The sequence below is a fragment of the Trichosurus vulpecula genome, chromosome 1, assembly GCF_011100635.1.
Source record: "Trichosurus vulpecula isolate mTriVul1 chromosome 1, mTriVul1.pri, whole genome shotgun sequence".
In the NCBI taxonomy this organism is placed as follows: domain Eukaryota; kingdom Metazoa; phylum Chordata; class Mammalia; order Diprotodontia; family Phalangeridae; genus Trichosurus; species Trichosurus vulpecula.
Window position 1 is genome coordinate 548,374,535 of NC_050573.1, and position 25,789 is coordinate 548,400,323.

The window sequence follows — 25,789 nt, forward strand, 5'->3', positions numbered from 1 at the left end:
CTTGATCCTTATAATTTCATAGCATTCCATTTTCATTTTGTTACTGTTGTAGTCATTATATCCATTTTTTCCTTGTTCTGCTTTTTTCACTTTACATTAGTTCATATAAGTCTTTCCGTGCTTTTCTGTATCATATTTATTGTTTTCTGTCTCATAGTGATACTCCATTACATTCAGGTACCATAGCTTGCTTAGCCATTCTCCCTTTGATATCTTTCAGTAATTTGCTTTTGCAAAAAGTATGGCTGTAAATATTTTGGTGTATGTGGGGCCGTTCTTTTTGTCCTTGACTTCCTTTGGTGTGTGTGCCCAAGCAGTGGAATCTATAGAACAAAGAGTATGGACATTTTGGTCATTCTTTCTCACAATTCCAAAGTGATAGGACCAATTCACAGCCCCTCCAACATTGACTGTTCCCATCTTTGTCATCTGATAGGTCACTGTCATTATTCCAATTTTACAGATAAGGAAACTGAGGCTCAGAGAGATTAAGTGCCTTGCCCAAGGTCGCACAGCTATTTGTGGGAGACAGGATTTGAACCAAAGTCTTATAGATTCCAAAGTCCAGAACTTCATCCACTATACCAGGCCACCTTTATGTAGGCAGTTCCATACAGAAGGTAATCGCAGAATTAATTTTAACAAACCTCCGAGTTATCTTTGACCCTTTTCTCTCCTTTACCTCCCCCATACTGATTTAGTTACCAAGGCCTATCTATTCTACCTCTGTGATATTTCTCTCATCTGCCCCTTCCTTTCATTTCCACTCCTACCATTACAATAGCTGCCTAACTAGGGTTCCTTCTTCTTCTCTCCCCTACATTCAGTTTCTTCTCTAGGTGCTGTCGGAGTAATTTTCCTTAGGCACGTGTCTGATTATATCATCTTTCCTCCAAAATAAAACAAACCTGCAGTTGTTCCCCCATTGCCTTCAGAATAAATTCCAAACTTTTCCTTTAGCTAGCATTTTAAGATCTCCGTGGCCCCAGTCTGCCTTTCCAGACTTCCTACTCCTCTGTATGTATCCCAAATTCTAACTAAACTGGACTGTTCTTTGTCCCTAAGCCTTGTTCACGATGGACAGGACTCTCTCTTGTGAATGCTCTTTCCCCTCTGGCCCAATACCTCTTGAATTCCTGCCTATCTTTCAAAGCCCAGTTCAACCTTTACGAAGTCCTCTCTTGTCCCCACAGAGTCCCCACTTCCTCCTCTTCTTTTCTAGGCCCCTCTACACTTTTTATGACACTTTTTTCTTGAATTTTTCTACCTTGAATTGAAATTATTTTTGTACTTGTTTCTTTCACTAGATTTCAAGCTTGTTAAGGGTAGGTAAGGAATGTGTCTTCTTCAGCTTTGTACCTTTCTTAACATGTAATGCCATGTTTTTCATGTAATAGACAATGAATATTTATTGAGTTTGAGTAATGCTTACTATACTGCTGTAGTGGATAATCTTACAAAGTTGCTTTGAATTGGCAAAAAAGTGTTTTATTTTGTTTTTTCCCTGTAGGTTTACTTCCTCCAAATAGTGCATTTCCCTTTGTCATTGTAGAAATGGCAATGGCCTGTTTTGGTATTTGGAAATCCTTTGGAGTCATCCTTGAATAGTCATACTAAAGGGAGTCAGAAGTATGGTATATCTGAAGTGGTATATAATCAGGTATATTTGGAGTTTAAAATGTGTATTTGAATTTAGTTGTGTCTGGTGTTTCAGGAATTCACTTCAGACAAAACACCGAAGTCACGGTTCATTGAGGAGGAGCCAGGAAGCTAGATGGTTTCTCCATCCTGCCCCTACTTCATTGCTCCCTAATTAAGCTAGGGAGGTGGTGGAGGCAGCCTGGGCCTTCCACTGGTGCTGGAGGGTGCATGTAAAGCCATTCATACAACAGCATCCACAAGACACATAATGTTCCAAAACTTAAAGCTTGATTTAAACTTAAATCAAGATTTACTCTGGAGCAATTCTCACTTTTCAGATAATCCAGAGAGTTGAATTCTTGTTGGATATTTTCCCTTCTAGAGCTCTGCAGCATCTCAAGCTGGAATATAAGAAAGAGAAGCTATTACAGAGAATTATTTTGCCTCAAAGGAGGTGTCATTAGAATTTGGAAATTCTTGTAAAACTCACACCATTAAGACCCTCTTCCTTTCCTCCTACTTTCCTTCTCTAATTTCCTGAATTTCCATTAGACATCAGGCTAGGCCACCCAAAATTGCCATCTGCTCTAGTAAATACTCTCAAAGAATTATTGAACATTGCTTTGCTTTGAAATACACACACACACACACACACACACACACACACACATCCCTTCACAATTGACTGTCAGCTTGTTTGGAAAAACAATTCTTTAGACAATTACAGAGGAAGAATATTTATAAATGTAAATGTGTTATCCTAGAAGAGACTTTAAAGGTTTGGTAGGAAGAATTTATTTTATTTATGTTATACATTAGGCTCAGGCCTAGAACTATGATTTCATTGGCAGAGGGAACTCCAGACCATTCCCTGCACTTGGGCAGGCTGGCACCTTTTCTGTAGTATAGAGCCTTTTGGAGTGACCTGCAGCACAGAGAGGTTATATGACTTGGTCTGTGTCACACAGCCAGATGGGTCAGAGGTAGGACTTGAACCTGGGTCTTCCTGGTCCCAAAACTGGCTCTCTGTCAGCCATTACATGCTGCCTCTCATTTCACTCATACCAGCTTTAATTTTCCTCTGGGTACTTTTGAAGGAGACAGAGTTTTTTGTTTGTTTTTAAATCAGGAAGTACATACCAGATTCATTATGATGAAATTTCATTACTTCAGAATGTGAGACTTAAGTGTATGTGTTTAATGAGTCATTTCATTTCTTTTATTCCTTTGTTTTCCTAGCTGGTTCATGGGACGACGGCCTGAATACACAGACCCCAAGCTAGTAGCTCAGGGAGAAGGAAGAGAAGGTAAAGTTTAGTCTCTATAACAAGCAAAATTAGCAAGTTTACTTTTACTAAACTCAGATTTCATTCCACATGTACACAGTGTTTGTTTAATGAATGAATTTGAGTGTGTAAATACAATATATGCTGATGGGTAACTAAAAGACGCTATAGAAATCTCATTAATTACTGCCACGCCAATGATTATTTGTTGCCTGAAGACCAGTTTGGCTGAATGAAGAGAGCCTTACCACCAAAAAATTGAAGCTTTGGTCACAACAACTCACAAAACATAGTGGGATTGTGATCTGTATTAATGGATTTAGTACCTACCCAGATGAAGTCACAGATCATTCACACAAAGCATCAGAATAGTAAGTGTGCCAGGTTACATGTCTCTCCAAAGAGATCTGAATGAAAAATCATGCAAGAGAATGAACATAGTTTGGACAAAAGATGTTTTTGGCATCAGACATGAGAAGGCAGTGAGTGAAAGGATCCCCCAACATGTACTTGCGCCTTTGATGTCATGAGAGACTGACAGAAGGGTTATGTTTTGTGAGGTATTCTCACATCTCTTGGCTTGTAGCTTCTACCCAGGAAACCTGGGGAGAAATGTATGCAAGTTCTTCTCCATCTAGGAAGACTCTGCACTTGCAAGTATATAGTTTGTGTTATTACAGAGAAGTTTGGGGTTTTTTTTGGTAGAGAAGTAAAACAAAGCCAAGATCCTTGAATTGGGCCTAGATATGTATGTAGATCAGAATCATAGGCCCAAATAGGAGGGTAGATTTAGAGCTTAGAAGGGACCTTAAAGGTCATGTAGTCCATTTCCATTTTGTAGATGACAAAACTGAGCTCAAGGCTAAGGACAGTGAAGAGTAAAGCCAGGGTTTGAACCTAGATCATCTGATTAAAAATTCTCATGGGGATGATGGTGTAGGGGGTATAGCTGTTCTTTCCTCTTCAGCTTCTGCCTTTCTTCATAGCTTTCTGAAGCTCTTTTTGCAGTGTCTCAGACAAGTAAAAACAAACTTTTTAAGTTTCTCCAGTCTTTAGATGCCACGTGACTGGTGTAAATTTAAAGCAGTGCCTTCTTCCTTTTGTCTAGTACCACCGATTCCCTCTCAGCAGCGTTTTTTCCCTGCTGTCTGTCACTTACAGCCCCACCTGTTACCATTCCTGCTTTCAGGTGGACATCCATTTATTTTTCCTAATACCATATGATAGGGAAAATGAAAAACTGTCTCAGCAAGAGTTTGAAGATGGTTTCAAAGTAGCAATTTTTAAAATGAACAATCATTGATTTAGTCAGAATATCACTTCCTTTTTCACGTTACTATCTGTTTTGAAGGTTATTGGAAGAAGATACTTTATTGTTATAAACAGCAATATAATAGGCTCACTGCCTACTCTGGATATGAAATTGTTTTTCTTTACTGTAATTTAGGTATCCATGAATGGCCTAAATTTCTTTAGAAACCATTTGAATTATGGTTAGGCAGTAGAACATTCTATCTACAGAACAAAGTAAATATTTTACATGGAATTATGTTTGTTGGAGTTATACCTGACATTGCAAACAGTGTTTGGAGGCTTTGGTTTAAGTCTCTAGGGAAAGTGTATAAATTTTCTGTTGAACAACAGAAATCGATTTAACATCTTTCAAAATAATTTTTGGTCCCAAAACAAATACAGTATACAACAAACCAGGATATTAATATCTGCTGTAATGAAACTTATAAATTAGGGATAAATTGACCATACATGAAGTTAACTTTATAGAATTTTAAAACTGCCCTAAAACTTTTCTCTTCCTTTAAGAGTCTCTATGTTTCAAGTCTCATTTGCTTCTAGAGGCAACTAGGTGACAGTAAATAGAGCACTGGGCCTGGAATTAGCAAGACCCGAGTTCAAATATCACCTCAGACTCTGACTAGCCATGTGATCCTGGCAAGTCTGTTTACCCTATTGTCCTCAGCTATAAAATGGGGCTCATAATAGCACCTACCTCCCAAGGTTATTGTCAGGATCAAATGAGATAATATTTTTGAAGTGCTAAGCACAGTGCCTGGCACACAGTAGGTGTTTAATAAATGCTTGTGTCCTTCCTCTCTTCTTTTTTCTACTTGGTCGCTGCCATAAACCAGACCAAAAAATATTCATCATTAGCAGCTGATAAAAAGCTACCTCTTTTTTTTAGAATATCAAAATAACTTTTAAAAAATGTTTTTCAGATCAGCGGACACTTGTCTTCCTGTTTTACAAACAGAGAGGACGTAGGCAGGGAAGGCTCACCTATGTGCCGCGTAGCCTCTACAGTATAAATAATTGAATTGGCTACAATTTTAAAAAAAACAGCAACTCAATAACATCACCAGGAATCATTAAACGAATTGGAATTAAGGGAAAAGAGAGGAGAGTTAGAATCATTGTATGAATTATTTCCTTTAGGGCAGATCCAATCAGTAGGCATGCCTGATGAGGCAGGACTCAGAACAGAGTACCATACCTCTCCCCCTTCTCCTTCCAGAAATGCTTTTCCAGCCCATTCTTCCTCGGAATTCCTCCCCAAAAGTTCCAGACTCGGCAGGTCTGGGGAGAGACCTGGAAACGGTCTTTTAGGCAGAGGCTTCCATAATTTTGTAATCATCATATTCCCCTGTCCCTTTTAAATGCTTAGGGACAGTACAACATTTAGTAGGGAGCCAATAGAAGACAGTCTGACATTTTGAGAAGCTGTCATTAGTGCTGGAAAGGAAGGAGCTTTATTATTTTTTCCTCCGCCTCTGTTGAAAATTAACACTGTTAGTGAGATGCTTTGGGGACCACCATTTTTTGGATGGCTATTGTAAAAACCTTTTTGTCTGGTGAGATGCTTTGCTGTTGGTTGAATAAATTTTACATTCCATAAGGTTTCTGGAAAACCAGAAAGTACAGTAGTAGCCATTAAGAGCCCAATAGCAATTTTTAGCAGAGTAGTAAGGCCAAATCTAAGGACTAGGCAGGACCAGACAGACCATGGGCTGGGTAACTGTTTAGGACTCTTTCTCCTCATAACACACTGACTACTCCACAGATTTTGAAGAAAGGTCTAAACTGGAGAGGCCTGTGGTCTTTGTATGACCAAGTCAGGGTAAAGGCATAGATCCCAGAGCAGAGATGGCAGCTGTACCTGGTCCAAATGAACTATGGGAAGGGATTTGCAATATTAGTCCAGAAAATAGAAAACAGTTTATCTGTGGGTTTCTGGTTATCCCTAATAAATGAAGTAAAGAAATAATTTAATTCTGTTTCTTATCCCAAACAAAGCTTCAAGGGACATGCTCACTTCTTAAGATGGTCTTCAAGGAACCATTACTTATATCATTCATTTAGTTCATTAAGTAATTCAGTAAAATTTTTATTGAGTGTCTGCTAAGCCAGGCTCCGAATAAGACACAATTCCTGTCCTCAAAGAAGCTTATAACCTAGAAGTCACTTTTTGAAGCCAGAAAATAGTAGAAAATTTCCTATGTGGTTCATTATATTCTTGATAAGAATTGTGGGTTTTGAATCTTGTTTATGAATCAGAATTTTCATTGAGGTCAAATGGGAGTTACTGGCATTGCCGTTTCCATGATGATGCAGCTCTCAGGTCTGATTTCTGGCTTCCTGAGCTGTGAAAGTGCTGTGTTCAGCTCATGGCTTAAAGAGTTACATAAACATGGATCCAGCTGGCTGACCCAAAAATGTGAAAGTAGTCTTCAGGCAGCATTTGTGGCTTAAGCTGGTCTTCCAGAGACTGTGAGATTTGAGGCTCCACTCTGGATGATTTTCTGAAAGTTTCCATTTCCATAGAGGCTAATGCTGTGGTTTCCTCCCACTTATAGTTACAAGGGTTCGCTCCCAGGGCTTTGTTACCCTTTTGTTGAATGTGGTCACGAAGGACATGAAGAAACTAGGCTATAATACCAGCACTTTGGACCTGCAGGCCTCTTCAGTGATAGACTTGTCAGAAGGCATCCTGAAGTAATTTTGAAATATTACCCATATCCTTTAAGTTAAATAGCATTTACCTTTCAACATGTTTATTGCCAGCCTCTTTTAAAGCCAAACTGATGATGTATACTAAATTTACTGTTGTTATGTTTATTACTTAAGTATCACTATATCCATGTCACTTTGAAGCAATAGCATCTGTAGCCAAATATATTTATATAATAAATGATTATATTATTGGAGAACTAAGTCTTTTCATAATTGTTCTAAGTTCGATGTATTTACTACCTTGAAACTTTGGTGCAATCTTCAAACAAATTCTCTGTATTTTAACAGCGGCAATTAGGACTATAAATCAGACTGTCATTTTTACATATTTTCAGACTGTTTGTACAAGGTTAGTTTAATTTTTTGTAAAAAAATGTACCAAGTACTGGACTAGGAGTCAAGAGACTTGGATTCTAGACCCCTTTATAACACTATGTGATCTCAGGCAATTACTAAGGTCCCTTTCATTCATTTAAGTTGCTTCTGCATGAAGATCTGAGGAGATACCAAGATTAAATAAGGAATAATTCCTGCCTTCATGAAGTATGCCCTAATAGGGAAATAGGATATATTGACAAATAACTATCATATAATACAAAGTAATTTATTATAGTTATATAAGAAAAAGTCTAGCTCAGTGCTCCGTGGCCTGGGACTGGTCTCATTCTCAGCTCGCTGGAGCTGCTGCCCCATAAACCCCCTCCATCATCTCCCCCGACCCCGGGGCCCCTCTCCTCTCCCTTATATAGTTCCCACATCATCCTGGATGTTTGGACTAATTTTTCAGGGTGAGGAGAGGACAGGCTCTGGGGGGGAGGCTTGCTGCTGAGGAAAAGCTGCCATGAGGAGCTCAAGATGATAGAGGCACTGGTAACAACTGAAGCTCAGAAACTGCCACACCAGCTGAATGTTCTGTTGGAACAGGAGTCCAGATGTCAGCCAAAGGTCTGTGGCTTGAGACTAATTGAATCTGCTCAAGATAATGGCCTTCGGGTGATGGCAAGACTGAGGGACTTCGAAGTGAAAGACCTTCTTAGCCTAACTCAGTTCTTTGGTTTGACACAGAGACTTTTTCTCTAGCTGTGAATTTACTGAATACATTTCTATCCAAAATGAAGGTATAGCCCAAACATCTTGGATGTGTGGGATTAAGTTGCTTCTATCGGGTTGTGAAATCGACAGAGGAAGAGAAAAATGTCCCGTTAGCCACTGATTTGATACGAATAAGCCAATACAAATTTACAGTTTCTGACCTGATGAGAATGGAAAAGATTGTGTTAGAGAAGGTGTGTTGGAAAGTCAAAGCTACTACTGCCTTTCAGTTTCTACAGCTCTATTATTCACTCATTCATGAAAACTTACCATTTGAAAGGAGAAAGAACCTGCGTTTTGAAAGTCTGGAAGCTCAGCTTAAGGCATGCCACTGTAGGATTACACTTTCTAAAGCAAAGCCTCCTGTATTGGCGTTGTCTATAATTGTACTGGAGATTCAAGCACAGAAATTTATAGAATTGACAGAAGGAGTAGAGTGTCTTCAGAAACATTCCAAGATAAATTTCAGAGAGCTGACCTGGCAGGAACTTGTAGCAAAATGCCTAACTGAATACTCATCGAACAAGTGTTCTAAACCAAGTGTTCAGAAGTTGGAGTGGATTGTATCTGGATGTACTGCACATCAATTGAAGCATAGTTATTACAAAATCGCTCATGTTCCAACAATCCCTGAAACTGGGTCTTAGTAGGATTCTTGTGGTGAAGAAATTCAACTATTTTGAAGGCTTATTTCACATCAGAACTGTGGACTCCAGTATTAGAATGGATTTAAGCTGTGAAGCCTGAAACATAGCAACTAGGTTAGCATTGAGGTTTTCAGACTTGAGGGGAAAACAGGCTCTAGTTGGAAAATGGTTATGTGTGCTGCAGTTGGGAAAGTGTTCAAGACTAAATTATGAAGCATGTTTATAAAAACTAAAACTCAAATGTGAAACCCTAATGTAGAATAAGGATGGGAGACTATACTGTGAACTGACAGTTAATATTGATCCAATCTAGTAGTGTCTGGATCAGAATGCTGATTATAGATAGTATTGATGGCAAGGTGTGATTGATGTTAATTGATGTTATTTGAATTGTGATGCAAGTTCATATCAAAACAGATCAACTTCAGAAAAATGGTATGATGCACTTTAGTATAGTCAGGGTTACTAGTCTTTAAGGCAGTATAAACAACCTTATTAGAGCCTTATACAGCCAGATAATCCAATAATTCTAAAGATTTATTTTTGTTTGGTATATTTTTAATTTAAATTTGATTATAAAATTCTATTAAAGTTGTAGACAGACATGTTAAATTTAAGTGATCTTCAACATTATCCTAGGGAACAAGTGATACGATATACAAAGTTTTATACAGAATGATTTTTATCTCAATATCTAGCCCCTTACAAAACAAATAAATTTCTCTTATTACAAGCAACTCTTATAGTCTTGCAAATCTGAAACCTCGGCTGTGCCCTTCTAAAGCAATATATGCTAATGCTAACACTCTAGAGCTTTTAAGTAAGGATTATGGTTGGTATGAAACTGAACCTGGACCGTTGGTATAGAGCTTTGTATTTAAAAGCAGTACATATGAGTATGCTATTGTCAGAGTGCTCCTGTAACAATTCAACTTAGAGACTAAAGTGAGTTGTCTATCCAGACTCAAGTAAGCAGCAGTTCAATTGACTAATTATGTGGCAGGTGGAGCACTTAAGGCTAGTTGTAGGTTAATGACTCTAAGTTGACATATAGGGTTGGGAAAGCATGTAGTTAATCAGTGCAATATATAGTTTAATTTCCACAATAGTTATAACTAGTTCAAATTTCCCTTTGACATCATGTTGTGGGAAAAAAATCTTCCCTTTAAAGATAAACCAAAGAACCACAGTATGCTTCATCTTGTAAAGCCTTTTGCAGATGCACTCTTTAGTTACTCCTAAACACCTGATTCGTTGAAGAATTTCCTTTCTAATTCATCAGTGCAAACTTAAGTTGGCTGAAGTAACCTAACAAAGTACCGTTATGTTCTGGTACTAAGAAAGTAATCTTTTAATAAAACTATTGAAATGCAAAAAAAAAAAGTCCACAAAAGTCCTACTCTGATGTTTTCTTGTAGTGTGGAGGGGACCCTCTGTTTTCAAAGACTTGCCAGTAGAACACAAGCTCTAATGGAGTTTACCATGTAAGAAAAACGTTGAGTACAATCTCACCAACAGGCTGTGTTTGCTTTCTGAGGACCAGCCTAAGTACTAAGTGGCTCCTTACTAGTTGGTCAGCCACTGTGTGATGAATTCTAAGGTTATAACAACCCACGAAACAAATCCTCAGTGCCTGCCTTCCACTTCTGTAGCAATTGTGTCAGAGTGCCTGAAATAGTTGGCAAAGGGTGCTAGGAGTCACGTTGTTTTTAGATTGTTTATAAATATGAACTGTTGGTATTCTAAACGAAAGATGCTTGTGAGATTTTTGAGTCAACGTACTGTGGGGACAACAAAAGATATGTTATAAAACATGTCTTAAAATAAGGAAACTGGAAAGGGGAAGGTTTCATGGACTATACTGGTCTCATTCCTGCATATTAATAATTAAAAAAAAGATAGTTGGGAGATGCCAGACCTGGCAAATAACATCACAATAAAATGAAATTGTCTACATCTTGACAACTGGTTGGATAGATTTGAGAGTTATTTCCTAATTGTCAAACCATCAACTAATAAGATCAGAGTTTAAAATCAAGTCCCAACCTACTATCCACACAGGAAAAACCAAGTAGATGAAATGACTATTATCCAGACTATGACATGTAGTTGGACGGATAGCTCATGGAGCTAGTCCAGCAATACAGTTATCTTGGGCAGACATTGCAGATGGGCCATGAATTAGACCCATAACTTAATAAGAGGAAGAATGCTCACATTTAGGAAACTGCATAATTGTTATTATGCCACGATGCTTTCAGTGATCCAAGCATTCTTTCTGAAATAAAAACACATCAAAATATAGTTAGTATTCTTCTGGTGGTGTTATAATGTTGTAAATCATGTGATACCAACATGTTTGAAGAATCAACATCAAAGTTGACCCAAAGAGCAATGGAGAAGTGTGTGGTGATATAGTGCAGTATCAATTTTAAATAATATGCCAAGTGATGCATGTAAGATAAACATGTGTGACCAAAAAATGATTGAGCCTTGTAGTGAGAGTGAAGGATACTGGATGGCTGCCTCAGTGGCTGCACTGGTACTCATGGGGTGTTCAGGGAGGACTGGCACCTCTGTTGTGAGGGCTTTCTGAACCCTTTTCAGGGCTGCTCATCTGCCTTTGGTGTCCACCTGTCACCCAACTCTCACCTGTTACTCAAAAAAAACTATTATGCACAAGGGCCACACCCTGGTAAAATTGTCTCGGCAGACAGCTAAACCAGGTTGAGGGTAACCAACAGGCCTCAAACTCACCAATGAGTTAGAGGGATGTTTACCCCAAGCATGTGAAGACTTCCCTTTGAGGAATGGGTGGATGAGAATAATTTGTTCCATTGGCCAAGAAGGCAGCTCAAGCAGGCACTGTGGAGCTTGGTTAGACATTGAAGATGCCAAGGTCATCCACTGCATCCCAGGCCATCACCAGTCATCCTGACTTTTGTCTTGCCACTGAACTTTGGTGACTCTGGAAGAGAGAGTGAGGCTGAGGACTTTGTGCAACTCTGCTTCACTTAAAACTGGTTCAAGCGCCAGTCAAGATATCACCCTGTGATGTCATTGGACTTCTTTGAACAACCTTAACAACATTAGTACTTACATAGTTTCATGAGTTGCAGAGGGAGGTTTCCAGAACATTAGATAGACCCCTCTTGGAGGATTTTCAAGAGGACATGGACAAGAATGGCCGTGGATAAGAAGGCATGGGTGGATCGTGATCTTCCCTATTGGAGAAGTGATCCCAGCAGTGAGGAGACAAAGACTTCAGATATATCAAAGTGTGAGAGGTCCAAAGGGCTGTACCGTACTATGGAAGGGCTGGCTGAGGATCATTGAATTTAGAATTAGAAAGCATCTTACAGATGATCATCTCCAACCCCCTCTTTTGCAGATGTGGAAATTGAGTCTCATAAAGATAAGTTGCTCAAGGTCATTGCAGGTGACCCAGTGCTTCTCACCTACAGTTCTCTCTGTAGATGTAAGCTGTGTGTGTATGGGTGGGACACCAGCAACCAGGTCAGAATACTTCTGTAAGAGGAGGCATAGGAGCATAGATCTAGGTGCTTGCCGTAGTCTAACGCCTTTACCCGATGATCTGTCTGATAATTAATGGCAACCTCTGACTGCTTCTGGCTTCAGCTAGCACACCATTGAGCAGAGTGAGTAGACTTAGCAGCCAGACCCAGGAAGGAGCAGTGCCACTGTTCTTGGTCCTTGGTCTTGATCCCTGATCTTTTTCACCGGTCTTTTTTTTGTCACCTTCCTGCCACAGCTATGTTGTGACACCTCTGTAACCATCTCTTGCTCTCTTCATAGCATGGAAGAGGGAAAACTTTAGATTGAGAATCTATGAAATATATGTAAACATTTTTTCAAACTTTAAAGCCATGTCCACTAGTCTCCACGGAGGCATTCGTGGCTTTACTCATTTTCACTTTAACAAGGACCTTTGTCTGAAGACATAAAGTTTTAATCCCATGGAAATTTCAAGTATAGAAGAGATGGTTAGACAATTCTGGGATATCTTTGCACAGATTGGGGCTTTCTGAAGACCATCGGAACTATCGCCCAGGCATTGTACCTCAAAAGAGAGAATGAAGGTTGAGGAGAGAGCCCCACATACTCTACTACACAGTCACAAGAAACTGTTCCAAGGGGATAAGAGTAAGCCCCTTTCATCTCCTGGAGTCCTTGACTTTCATCTCCCCCCATTTGGAATTGGGACAAGAAGTCCCTCATTTCTCACTCCCAAGCAAAGGGTCTTGAATTTTCCAGACATTCTAATAGGCAGAAGATTATGTATTTAGGGGCCAGAAGGATCTAGGCTTAGATGAGATAGACATGACCATAATGTCTTTTGTCATACATGGGGAAATTATTTCTTCAAAAGATAGGCTAGGCTGAAAACAGAAACTAGTTCAATGCATTATAAGGGAATTCCTTGGAGGACATAACCTTATTAACAAGTAACTAGGGAAAGCTGGGCCTGTTTGGGGACATTCTGAGTTTTTATTTAACATTGTTACCCAGGAGGACTTCCTCAGCACGCATCCACTGCCTGATATTTCGCAGAATCACAGAATTGGGAAGGCCCTGGAGGCCCTCTGCTCCAACCTGTTTCTGAACAGGAAAGCAGCACCCCCAACAAGTGGTACCTTTGCTTGAAGATGTCTTAATGAAGGGGAGCCCATGACCTCACAAGACAGTTTATTCCACTTTTGGGTGGCTCTGACTGGGAGGAAATTTTTCCCTAAATCTAGCCTAAATATTCCTCTTTACAATTTCCATCTGTTACCCTTAGTTCTCCCCCAAGTCTTCTCTGGGCCATATTTCTCAGATCCTTTAACCTATATTCATATGACATAGTCTGAAGTTCCCCAAGCATACTGGTAGGTCTCTTCTGGACATGATATTGTCACAGTCGTTCCTGAAATGTAGCATCCAGAACTGAATGCAATTACTCAGGAATAGTCTGACCAGGGCAAGAGCGCAGCGGTGGTATCACCTCATGTAGATACTGCGCCTCAGCCATTACAACTAAGTATAGCATTAGTTCTTCCAGCTATCATCTTGACACTATGGACTGATAATTGAACCTGCAAGTTCACTAAAATACACGTAGGGACTATTGTCTAGCCATATTTTTTTGCATCCTATACTTAGTAATTGATTTTTTGCACCCAAGTTCAGGACTTTATTCTTATAAAGGTACTTTGATTCAATACATATTTTAGCCTTTTGAGACATTTTTGGATCCTGACTCTGTCATCCATGTTAATTATCCCTACCAGTTTGTGTCATCTGCAGATTTCATAATTATACCATCTGTGCCTTAGTCTAAGTGATTGATAAAAATGTTGAATAGCACAGAGCCAAGGAGAGACCTGGAGCATCTCCCTTCAAACTTACATTGGTCCACTAATTACTGCCCTCTGGGGTCAAATGAAAGAATTGGTATAAAGTTGTAAAGTGCTATAGAAATGTCAGATATAATTATTACCATTTGGCTCCAGTCACTTGACCAATTCTGAATCTAGCCCATCTCTCTCCATGCTGTCCTCAAGAAGAGCATAAGAGACTTTGTCAAATACTTTGCTTAAATCTTAGTATACTATATCCATGGTACACCGCAGACATACCAATTTAGTTATTGTCAAATAAGGAAATGAAGGTAATCTGGCATGACCTAATCTTGATGAACCCCTGCAACTCTAATGATGGATCAATGCTTCTAAATGCTCTAGAATTTTAAGAATTTGATTCTAGGAATTTAGATCAAGCATATTAGCGCATGGTTTGTAGACTTCACCTTCTTCTCTTTCTTTGGACATCAGGACGTTTGCCAGTGTCTGGCAGTACCTCTTCAGTTATTTTCAAAAGTTACCAACAGTGGCTGAGCAGACACTTTCACAAGTTCTTTCGGGACCCTGGGATGCAGTTCATTTGGGCCCATTGACTTGAACTCATTGAATCAAGAGACAACCCATGTAACTCTTAACTCCTTGTGGGTTATTTTTGGTTCCAATCCCCTATTAACAATTTTTGTTCTATCTTTCTCAGTCCAAAGACTATTCTCTTTGGTAAAGAAAAGTGAAATAAATGTTGAATGGTTTTTCTTTTTCTGTTGTCTGTTTAACTGATCTATCCCATCAGCTAAAGGACAGCAGTCTTATCCTTCTTTTGATGAATAAATGAGAAAGCACTTATTTATTAATTGCTAATGCTAGCTATGTGACAAACATTGTGCTAAAGCTAGGGATACAGATACAGAAGTGAAGCAGGACCTTCCCTCAAGGAGCTTATGTTTGAACCGGGGGAGACAACCCATCTAGGGGAGTAGAAGGTATTTGGGTCTGGGCAGTCACAGCCTCCAAGGAAGAATGGAATAGTTCTTCCACAGAGGTCTCTAAAAGTATGAAGATTTGGTATCTCCTCTCCCCCACTCTCCTACCTGCCCACAGGGCTCCCAGGGAGGGGAGCAAGTCAAGGAATGCTGAATGGGTGACATTGACCATGACACTGGCACAAACAACATGTAGGAAGGTTAATGAATGGCCTCTTAGCTACCTTACTACAAATGACCTCAACACATGACCAGGATTGGTGATTATACTAGAAGGGGCATCATCTGTACTGGGTCTCTGATGTTCCTGGTGTTTCCCCTGTTGTCACTACTTTGGTCGATCCGCAGTAAACTGCGAAGAGTTGGCATTATCCATCACAGGCACCAGATTCTTAAGATCACCAAAGTAGTGAGGCAAATCCTGGGATTTCTGGTCACTTCTTCAGAGGCCATTACATTTTGGGGTTGATCTTTGCTATATTTCTGCGTTTTACCTGCACAGCTCCTCCACTGCTGCTTTGTATTCCAAGTTTCTTGTATTACTGAACTCGGGCTTGTCCAGTAACAGCCCCATGACCACTGAAGGAGTGCAAGGTCCTCTAAAAGGCTTTTAGGACCTTGCCACCAATCAGTGGGACATGTTAGAAGTAATACCTATCTCCCATGTTGACTAAACTAAGTTTTCCCTAAGAGGTAAAGAGACTTAATTGGTTTAGGAAACAAAAGCTCAAACCATTGATGTAGCATCCTGGTCACCTAAGTATAAAAGCTTAGCACATGAGGTGTCTCCTTACTCCCTTAAGATGTCCCTGGGAAGGAGCTGTCCACTGACCACTGCACACTGTCCTGGCAACAATGTGGAAGAACCTTGTCAGTTCCAGTTTATAGTAAGCAAAGTACAACAGTGCATTTTCCTGTACTGGATCTAGCCAAAGGACTTTTCCTAAAGCACAGAGCTGACTGTTTCTCCCTGCCTATTAAACCCTGGTGACTTCTAGTTTCCTCTAGGACAAAATATAAACTCCATTTAAACCTCTTCATGACCTGGGTTCTTCCCCCTCTTTCCATTCTTAGATTATCTCCTCCTCGTACACACACCATGGTCCAGCCATACTATCCTACTTAGCATTCCACTTACATATAGCACCCCATTTTCCATCTGCCATCTGTGTGTGTTTGTCCTGATTGTTCTCCATGCCTGAATGTTCTTCCTCATCTCTACCTTTTAGGATGCATTATCTTCCTTCAAGACTTAGCTCAAACACAACTTTTTTTGCGGGAGAGCTTTTCTGGTTTCCCTAGCTATTACTGTCTTCTTTAAGGTTACCTTCCATCTACTCTGTATGTGCCTTTTGATGTCATCTCCCCCAGGAGAATCTAAGTTCCTTGAGGGCAAGATCTTTTCTTTGTATCTCTAGTATGAACATAAATGCTTAATAAATGTTTGTTGTTTGATTCAACAACATTTTATAAAATGTATTACCTTCAGGATGTGGTTCTTAGAAGTCAAATAACACATTCAAATCTGTCTTTGATGTCTGAATGTTATTAGGGTTGGCACCCTAATGTCTCATTGAGAAGATCTGTATGTGGCCAGAAGTAGTAGAACAACCACAGAGTACAAGGCTCCCATGTCAGGATACCTGATCACCCAGCACTTTCTTTCCTTTGCACTGCCCTTCTTCTACTTCAACCATGAATTCAGCCATCAGGTCATCCCATTTGGCTATATCAAATGTTTTAGGCCAGGTCCAACTCAGACTGGTCTGGTGGGTTCAAGCTTTGTATTGGAATGAAATAAGACATGAATAGGCCATCTAACATTTAACAACAAGAAGCTTATTTCTTAGTATTGCGGGAAAGATATTCAGCAAAGATACATCACTGATTCAGTTTGGCACAGTTCCCCAATGTCTATATTTGCCATGGTGCCACATTCAGTTGACAGGGTGGGTCAGATCTAAAGAACCCCAAAACCTTGTGCACTGAGATTTAATACTTAAAGGACCGGAAAGCTGCATCAACAGTTTGAACCTTAGTTCTGAGCAATTAAGTCTTGAGGACAGTTTCATTACCCATTAGGGACAAGTTATCCCTACCATGTGTTGCCTTATGACAAAAGGAGCATTAAATAACTTTTTTGTATAATTGCAAATTAATTTACAGTAGACCAATTCTCTTAGCTGTTGAGGTGATCATACATTTTCATTTATTTTTTATTGATTTGAAGCATTTTTTTCATATGTTTCTGATTTCTGTTTTTAAAACTTCATATCCTCCAATGTGTTAAGTAATGGATGAGTCATAAATTTGTGACAATTCCTTCTAGATGTTGGATATCAGACTTTTTCCAGAGATGTTCGATGCCAAGATTCCCCCCCACCCCCATTTCATAACTTTTCTTCTTGATTTTATTGATGCAAATACTTTTGAATTCTATGTAATTACATAATTTAAATGGTCTATTTTATCTTTTTTTTTACAAACTGCATTATGCCATGTCAAATTATTAATATTTTGCCTAGCCACGTGTATTGGCAATCAAGATGGGCTTTTAGCATTTATTCAACCAAGTGCCCTTGAAGAGCTTGGCCTTTGTTTCCTTGATTAAATTAGGAGGCCTTGAAGACCTCCTTGCCTAGTTTACATGGGTTTGAGTGACATGTTTGTGATATCAGAGGCTCTTAGACCACGTGGGTTTAAGTCACATTTTTGTGACACTTTTAGGTCACGTGGGTGAGTCACATGTGTGACTCACCTTTGACCCCAAACAAGATATATAAACCGAGAGGTTTGGAGCTCTTAGCCACAGCAGGAGTGGTGCATGACTCTGGGCCAGCTGTTGTTATGAGCTCCCCGGATTTGGAGAAAACTCAGATATTGATGCTTCTCTGGTAACTGTATATTGTGATTTTGTCAGACAGAAATCTGTCTGTTGATTCATGTTTATTTGCTCTGTTTGTATTTGCTCTGAAGTTCAGGGTGCTTGCTTTTCCCCCTGAGCTGAGTGAATGATACTTGTACGTTGGATTAAAGTAAGATTGTTAACCCCTTAACGTTGCTTTCCTTACTAAAGCAGATCAAAAGAACCTGTGCTTGCAGCATTCTTGTTGTTGGGCTTGTGTTGGTTTTTCACCCCCGCCCCCAACAGCTGCTAGATGAATTGTTGAAACATCATAGTTGTCAAATACACACTCTTCTAGTCTCTAATTTTTTTTAATAATGTAACTTTTTATATATGGAATGTATTATGGTATATGATGTAAAATGTTGGGCAGAACCTATTTTCTGCCAGATTTTTTCAGTTTTCTAAGCCACTTTTGTTGAATAAAGAGTTTTTTTTCCTAGCAGTTTGTGTTTTTGGGTTTATTGACCACTAAGCTACTATTCTCCCTCTTGCTTTTAGGTCTCTTCTGTCTAGTCTGTTCTATTTTTCTACTTTTCCATTTTTTTATCTGTACAAAAATGATTTTGGTAATGAATTCTGTATGATATAAGTAAGTACTATTAATGATTCCTACTTTGCAAAAGTTATCTCCCTTTAAATTTTTGACCTATTCTTTCATCTGAATTTTTATTATTTTCCGTGTAAAATACCTGTTGGTCTTCTGATTGTTACAGCACTCCATCTATAGGTTAATTTAGTAGTTATTTAGTTTCTTGCCAGTCATTTAGGTCTTCCTTAATTTCTGTAAATCCTTTTCCATAATTACATTTATAGAAGTCCTGTGTAAGTCTCATTGTTTTAAATCCCAGCTATTTTTGCACATTACAGTTATGTTAAATGGAATTTTCTCTGCTTTTCCTTTTGACTTTTGTTAGTAAAATATAGAATTGCTGGTGAATTCTTGTGTGCTTTTTTGTATACTGCTACTTTATTGAAGTTATTAATCATTGTGTTTTATTTTTTGATTGATTTTTTTTTATTTTCTAAGCATACCACCCACAAAATCACGTCATCTATAAATAGGAATAATTTTACTCCTTCGCTGGTGTTTATTCCTTTGATTTCTTTAGCTTGTCTTATTGTTGTAGCTACTGTTTCTATTACTGTGTCAAATCATAGTGGAAAGAAGGAGTATTGTTGCTTTTGCCCTGAAATGTTTGTGTAAGCTTCCAGTATTTCTCCATTACATGGACATTTTAGCTTTTGGTTTTAGATAAATTCTCTTAAGCACATTAAAAGTAAAATTTTTTGTACTGTCTGGGTTTTGAGGTTGAAAGTGTAAGGGAAAGGGAGGGATGCTTACTCTCTACTCTGGTCCCTACCCTTGGAATGTTGGCACTTAGAGCTCGATCCATTCTTACTCCATTGTCGCTGCCCTCACCCCACCCCAAAGTAGGGATTTGTTTTGAGCATTCACAGAAAGCAAAGTAGAAGACAACTTGACCCAGCAGCATCCCTTCCCCTAACCAGATAGTGGTGGCTATCTGTGAATTAAAAAAAACAAACAAACCTGTGGATCCAGCTTTACTTTGCTTTGGAAAGTTTAGTAAATATCAGTAATTCACAGTCATCGAGATGCTTTCTTAATTTGCTCAGAGCTCCCAGCTAGAAGAATAATTTTTTAAAACCCCTAGCGATTGAGACACAAGTAGAATTATGCTGGAGCCAGCTCAAACTGGCTCACAAAAGCCAAATTTTAAATTTTGACAATTTTTTGGATTGTCTAGACTTAAGAAAATGATAGAGAGTATGTTAATTATGCAGATTAAACTTGAAAGTGTGTTGTGTTGACATTTGGGGGAGGGCAGAGAACCAATTGTCAAACATTTACTAGCATAGCCTGGCAAGGGTTGGCTCTTTTTCTTACTGACCTAATCTTCTCTCTTGTGACTTCCTCCACCCTTGCAAATAAGGAGATAGACCATTAAAATGCATTACTAAATGATCTTAATTTTGGCACAATTGAGCTGGCCCTAAAGGTACTAATTAAGTCAAGAATTATGGACTAATTTAAAGAACCAACAATGCATAAATCCTGCAACCTTGGCAGAAGAGAGGAGGAGGGACTCAAAGCAAGTCATCATCCTTGTCACATCTCCTGGAAAGACTGTGTACCCATCTCTTCCAACCCCAGCTCTCCTCAGACCCCTAGCAGGCTGAGGCAGCACCTTGGATGGAGCTCAGCTAACTCAATGCCTGCTTGCTAATTCCTTGATCCTGCTTCCATTCCCTCTGCACCGTGCCTCTTTCAGTGTCCCTGTATCCTATACGTCAATTTAAATTCATGGTTTGGGAGACTCCTTGGCCCCCATTCAAATTGCCAGGCTGTGACTCAATCTGGCACTAGCTCAGTTCCCTTTCTATTCACTTATGGGCCTAGTCCAATTTCTGACTTATGAGAAAACTTTATTCAATTGTGGGACCTAAGAGGAAACTTTGTTGTATTGTTTGAACTCAGCCCTGCATGGCTGGGAAGCTGGACCATTTCTTCTTGCTGCTTCAAGGCCTTTAACTAAGGAGCTAGGTTATGTTGACCAGAAACCCAGTCAGATCTGAAGATTGGTGCAAGGAGTTTTCTCACAATTATACATCTGAAGCACCCATATATCTTAACTGAAAACTGGCCCTGTACTGGGCATTCAATTATTGTTTTCATGCTCCTTCTTTGATTGAATATAGACACTTGGGTGGAGCAGTATGCCACTTTTTTCTGATTTCAGGGAACTGTACCTGTTTGCTCTCCCCCTTAAAACTTGGAAAGTCCTTTTATCTTTCCTCTAGTTAGACATAAGATCACCTAATTTTGAATCCTGGTTAATCATTTTCTTTTAACTAATTGGTCTTATTTAATTGTTTTTAATGCATAAAATCTGTCTCCCCCTGTGTTCAGGGTCCAGTGCCAAAGCTAAGGAAGCCTGGTCCTGACTGCAGTTGGTGTGCATTGCTTTAATAAATTGTTATGCTTGGAAGCTCAAACCTTGTTTCCTCAGTCATTTCATCTTTCACTCGCCACAGCTAAAAGCCTCTTGGGCTTTCATTCAGACCACATGTCCAGAGTCTGAAAGCCCCAGTCTGAACTCCTGTCATTTGTCTTGCCATTACAGATCTCCCATTTAAAACTTGTCATGACCACTTCTAGAGCTGCATTCCAAAGAGATCACACAAGTGGGAAAAGGACCTATATGTACAAAAGTATTTACAGCAGCTCTTTTTGTGGTGGCAAAGAATTGGAAATCAAGGGGATGCCCATCAATTGGGGAATAGCTAAACAAGTTGTGGTATCTGAATGTAATGAAATAGTATTGTGCTATAAGAAATGATGAGTAGGCAGACTTCATAATAACCTGGAAAGACTTACATGATCTGATGCTGAGTGAGGGGAGCAGAACCAGGAGAACGTTATACATGATTACAGACACATAGTATCTATGATGACGAACTTTGACAGACTTGGCTCTTATCAGCAAAGCAAGGTTCTAAGACAGCTCCAAAAGACCCATAATGGAAAAAGCTATGCACATCCAGAGAAAGAATTCCGGAGTCTGAATGCAGATTGAAGCAAACTATTTGCTCTCAGGGGGCAGAGCCAAGATGGTGGCTGGAAAGCAGGGACTTGCTTAAGCTCTCCCCCGGGTCCCTCCAAACACCTGTAAAAAATGGCTCTGAACAAATTCTAGAGCTGCATGAAATAGTAGAAGGAAGCAGGGCTCCAGCCCAGAACAGCCTGGATGGTCTCTGGGAAGGGTCTATCGCATGGAGTTGGGAGCAGAGCCTAGCATGGGCCACACCAGGACCAACCAGACCAGGAGCCAGGTGGAACAGGTGGTAGGGCCCTGAATCATTGAACTGTGGCAGTTACCAGACTTTTCAACCCACAAACGCCAAAGACAACAGAGAAGGTTAGTGGGAAAAGCTGCTGGAATGGAGTGAAAGGAGTTCATGGTAGGCCCTAGCCCCAGGGGTGCGGAAGTGGTATAGTTCTAGGGCTGCTTCCAGAGCTCCAGCTAGAGTTGCTTCCGGCCCAAGGCCCACCTGGTGGGAGGAATTAAGCTGCAGATCAGAGCGGGAGTGCAGAGCCTGCTTGGATCTGGGTCTCGGTCTGGGTTGGTGGTTCTTGGGGGAGGAGGAGTACTGCTGTGGCAGAGTTTGCTGTGTAGAAGTAGCTCTGAAAATAGTAGCACTTGGACCCTAAAGCTTGGGACAAAGTACTCTCTATAAGCAGTCATTCCCTGACAGAAAGCTTTAAATAGGTCAAATAGTTAGCTGGGAACATGGCCAGGCAGCAAAAACGCACCCAGATTCAGTCTCAGATTTTGGAATCTTTCTTTGGTGACGAAGAAGACCGAAACATACAGCAAGAAGAAGTCATCAAAGTCACAGGGCCTACATCAAAAGCCTCCAAGAAAAACATGAACTGGTCTCAGGCCATGGAAGAACTCAAAAAGGATTTGGAAAAGCAAGTAAGAGAAGTAGAGGAAAAATTGGGAAGAGAAATGAGAGTGATGTGAGAAAACCATGAGAAACAAGTCAATGACTGGCTAAAGGAGACCCCAAAAAATACTGAAGGAAATAACACCAAACAGACTAACTCAAATGGCAAAAGAGCTCCAAAAAGCCAATGAGGAGAAGAATGCCTTGAAAGGCAGAATTATCCAAATGGAAAAGGAGGTCCAAAAGACCACTGAAGAAAATACTACCTTAAAAATTAGACTGGAGCAAGTGGAAGCTAGTGACTTTATGAGAAACCAAGATATTATAAAACAGAACCAAAGAAATGAAAAAATGGAAGACAGTGTGAAGTATTTTATTGGAAAAACCACTGACCTGGAAAATAGATCCAGGAGAGATAATTTAAAAATTATTGGACTAACCTGAAAGCCATGATCAAAAAAAAAAAGCCATCTTTCAAGAAATTATCAAGGAAAATTGCCCTGATATTCTAGAGCCAGAGGGTAAAATAGAAATTGAAAGAATCCACAGATCACCTCCTGAAAAAGATCCCGAAAAGAAAACTCCTAGGAATATTGTCGCCAAATTCCAGAATTCCCATGTCAAGGAGAAAATACTGCAAGCAGCCAGAAAGAAACAATTTGAGTATTGTGGAAACACAATCAGGATAACACAAAATCTAGCAGCTTCCACATTAAGGGATCGAAGGGCTTAGAATATGGTATTCTGGAAGTCAAAGGAGTTAGGATTAAAACCAAGAATCACCTACCCAGCAAAACTGAGTATCATGCTCCAAGGCAAAAAACTGACTTTTAATAAAATAGAGGACTTTCAAGCTTTCTCAGTGAAAATACCAGAGCTGAATAGAAAATTTGATTTTCAAACACAAGAATCAAGAGAAGCATGAAAAGGTAAGCAGGAAAGAGAAATCATAAGGGACTTACCAAAGTGGAACTGTTTTGTTTACCTTCCTTCATGGAAAGAAGATGTATGTAATTCATGAGACCTTTCTCAATATTAGGGTAGTTGAAGGGAATATACATATATATAGTCAGAGGGCACAGGGTGAGTTGAATATGAAGGGATGATATCTAAAAAAATTAAGGAATGAGAGAGGAATATATTGAGAGAGGGAGAAAAGGAGAGATAGAATGGGGTAAATTATCTCACATAAAAGTGGCAAGAAAAAGCAGTTCGTTGGAAGGGAAGAGGAGGCAGGTGAGGGGGAATGAGTGAATTTTGCTGTCATCAGATTTGATTTGAGGAGGGAATAACATACACACTCAACTGGGTTTCTTACCCCACATGAAAGTAGGGGGAAGTGGATAAGAAAGGGGGGACGATAGAAGGGAAACCAGATAGAGAGAAGTGATCAAAAGGAAACACTTGAAAAGGGACAGGGTCAAGGGAGAAAATTAAATAAAGGGGGACAGGATAGGATGAAGGGAAATACAGTTAGTCTTTCACAACATGACTATTTATGGGGTTGTTTTGCGTAATGATACATGTATGGCCTATGTTGAAGTGCTTGCCTTCTTAGGGAGAGTGGGTGGGAAGGGAAGAGGGGAGAGAATTTGGAACTCAAAGTTTTAAAAGCAGATGCTCAAAAAAAAGTTGGTTTTGCGTGCAACTAGGAAATAAGATACACAGGCAATGGGGCATAAAAATCTATCTTGCCCTACAAGAAAGTAAGGGGAAAAGGGATAGGGGGAGGTGGAGGGGGTGGCAGAAGGGAGGGCTGCGTGGGGAATGGGGCAATCAGAATATATGCCATCTTGGAGTGGGGGGATGGTAGAAATGGGGACAAAATTTGTAACTCAAAATCTTGTGGAAATCAATGCTGAAAACTAAATAATATTAAATAATAAAGTATGGAATTAAAAAAATAACAAACTATTTGGTCTCTTTTTTTTGTTTGTTTTTGCTTCTGTTTTGTTTCTTCTTTCTTGTGGTTCTTTCTTTTGGTTGTAGTTCTTTGCAATGTGACTACTTTGAAAATATGTTTAGTGTGAAGGTATATGTAGAACCTATATTGGATTGCATGCCATCTTGGGTGGGGAGTGGGGAGGAGAGGAAGGGGGAGAAAATTTGAAACTCAAAAACTTGGAGAACTGAATGTTGTAAACTAAAACTAAAAATAAATTAATTAACAAATAAACATAGTTTTAAAGTAAAAACAAAAAAATTTGTCATGTCTCTCAGTCCCTCCCAGGACTAAAAGAAATGAACAGTGTCTGTTTGCGAGTAGTAGTTTAGACAAATCTCCAAATTATGTCAGCATTTATCTTGATACTGACTTCATTGAGAAGGTAGGTTGAAAAATATGGTTTGTGTTCAGGAAATAAAAGAGGCTAAAGGTTTGCTGATGACACAAATCTCATGCCTGTATGTATGCAGTGTTTTCTTCAAGAAGAGACCATTCAACAAGGGGCTTAACACGGTGAGTACTGAACAATATCATAAAAAATAAATTTGATTCTCTAGTAAGAGACAGAAAACGACCAATTGGCAATGTAGGAGTCATTTTGGAACCAGATATTCGCATCACAGTAGAGGAAAGGATAAAGAGGAGAAGACAACGTGGCATTCGGTTACAGCAGGTCCAACCGAATCTATTTAAACAATCAGTTGACTGAAAAACAGGAAATGAACAAAAGTTAAAACACTGACTAACAACATTTCTTAGAAAAGTTTAACTGTTGTAGGAACTACAATGTGGAAGCCGAAAGACCCCAGAAATCATCTAACCAGAAAACATCTGGCCTCATTGCTAAGGGGAGACACATAGCAGCCAAGTGCCTAGCTTTGGAAAACATTAAGGAAAATGATAATAGAAAATTATGAGCAGTATTGTCTCACAAAAAGCTAAATGCTGTGAAGGGGGAAAAAGCTTTTAGAGAGGTAGGTGTGAGAGCCAACTAAACCATATCATTTTCAAGCATCTGTAGATTAAGCTGGAAGGGCAATACTGTATATGGACATGAAATGGAATGAATCTCTTGTTGCTATCTCCTCCGCAGGGACAATAGCAGAATCACCAAATTGAGACTCAATTATCCCTGAGGAAGTAGCAATGGCCTTAAATAGATCGAGGTAGGAAAGGAAGCTGGACCTGACACATATGGAAGACCCCCATGTTCAAGGCGATACGATTTTAAAGGAACTCGAGATTATTTTTCGAATTCTCAAAGATTGGAAAGTTCCAAATGAATGGAAAAGATCAGTGATGGCACTTTTACCAACAAACTAAGAATAACAACTATGGGCATTTATATAGAACTTAAAATTTTACAAAGTACTTTCCTCACAACAAGAATGCCCCCTAGGATGTATTGTTATCCCTGTTCTATAGATGAGG

The 25,789-nt window shown here is 39.5% G+C and overlaps 1 protein-coding gene and 1 pseudogene across 2 annotated transcripts in view; both read left to right on the forward strand.

Annotated features, from left to right (window-relative positions):
- Positions 1 to 20,952, forward strand: part of B9D1 (B9 domain containing 1) — a 57,113-nt gene extending 36,161 nt beyond the window's left edge. Inside the window, exons 6-7 of one of the 2 annotated variants that reach the window (XM_036741621.1) lie at positions 2,881 to 2,948; positions 20,873 to 20,952. In XM_036741621.1, the coding sequence (XP_036597516.1) occupies positions 2,881 to 2,948; positions 20,873 to 20,907 (103 nt within the window). In that variant the 3' untranslated portion in view covers positions 20,908 to 20,952. Of the gene's footprint in view, positions 1 to 2,880; positions 2,949 to 6,796; positions 7,151 to 20,872 lie in introns of those variants that run through there. The other variant, XM_036741620.1, reaches the window with a different exon arrangement.
- Positions 7,688 to 9,101, forward strand: LOC118834177 (annotated as a pseudogene).
- Positions 20,953 to 25,789: the final 4,837 nt, after the last annotated feature.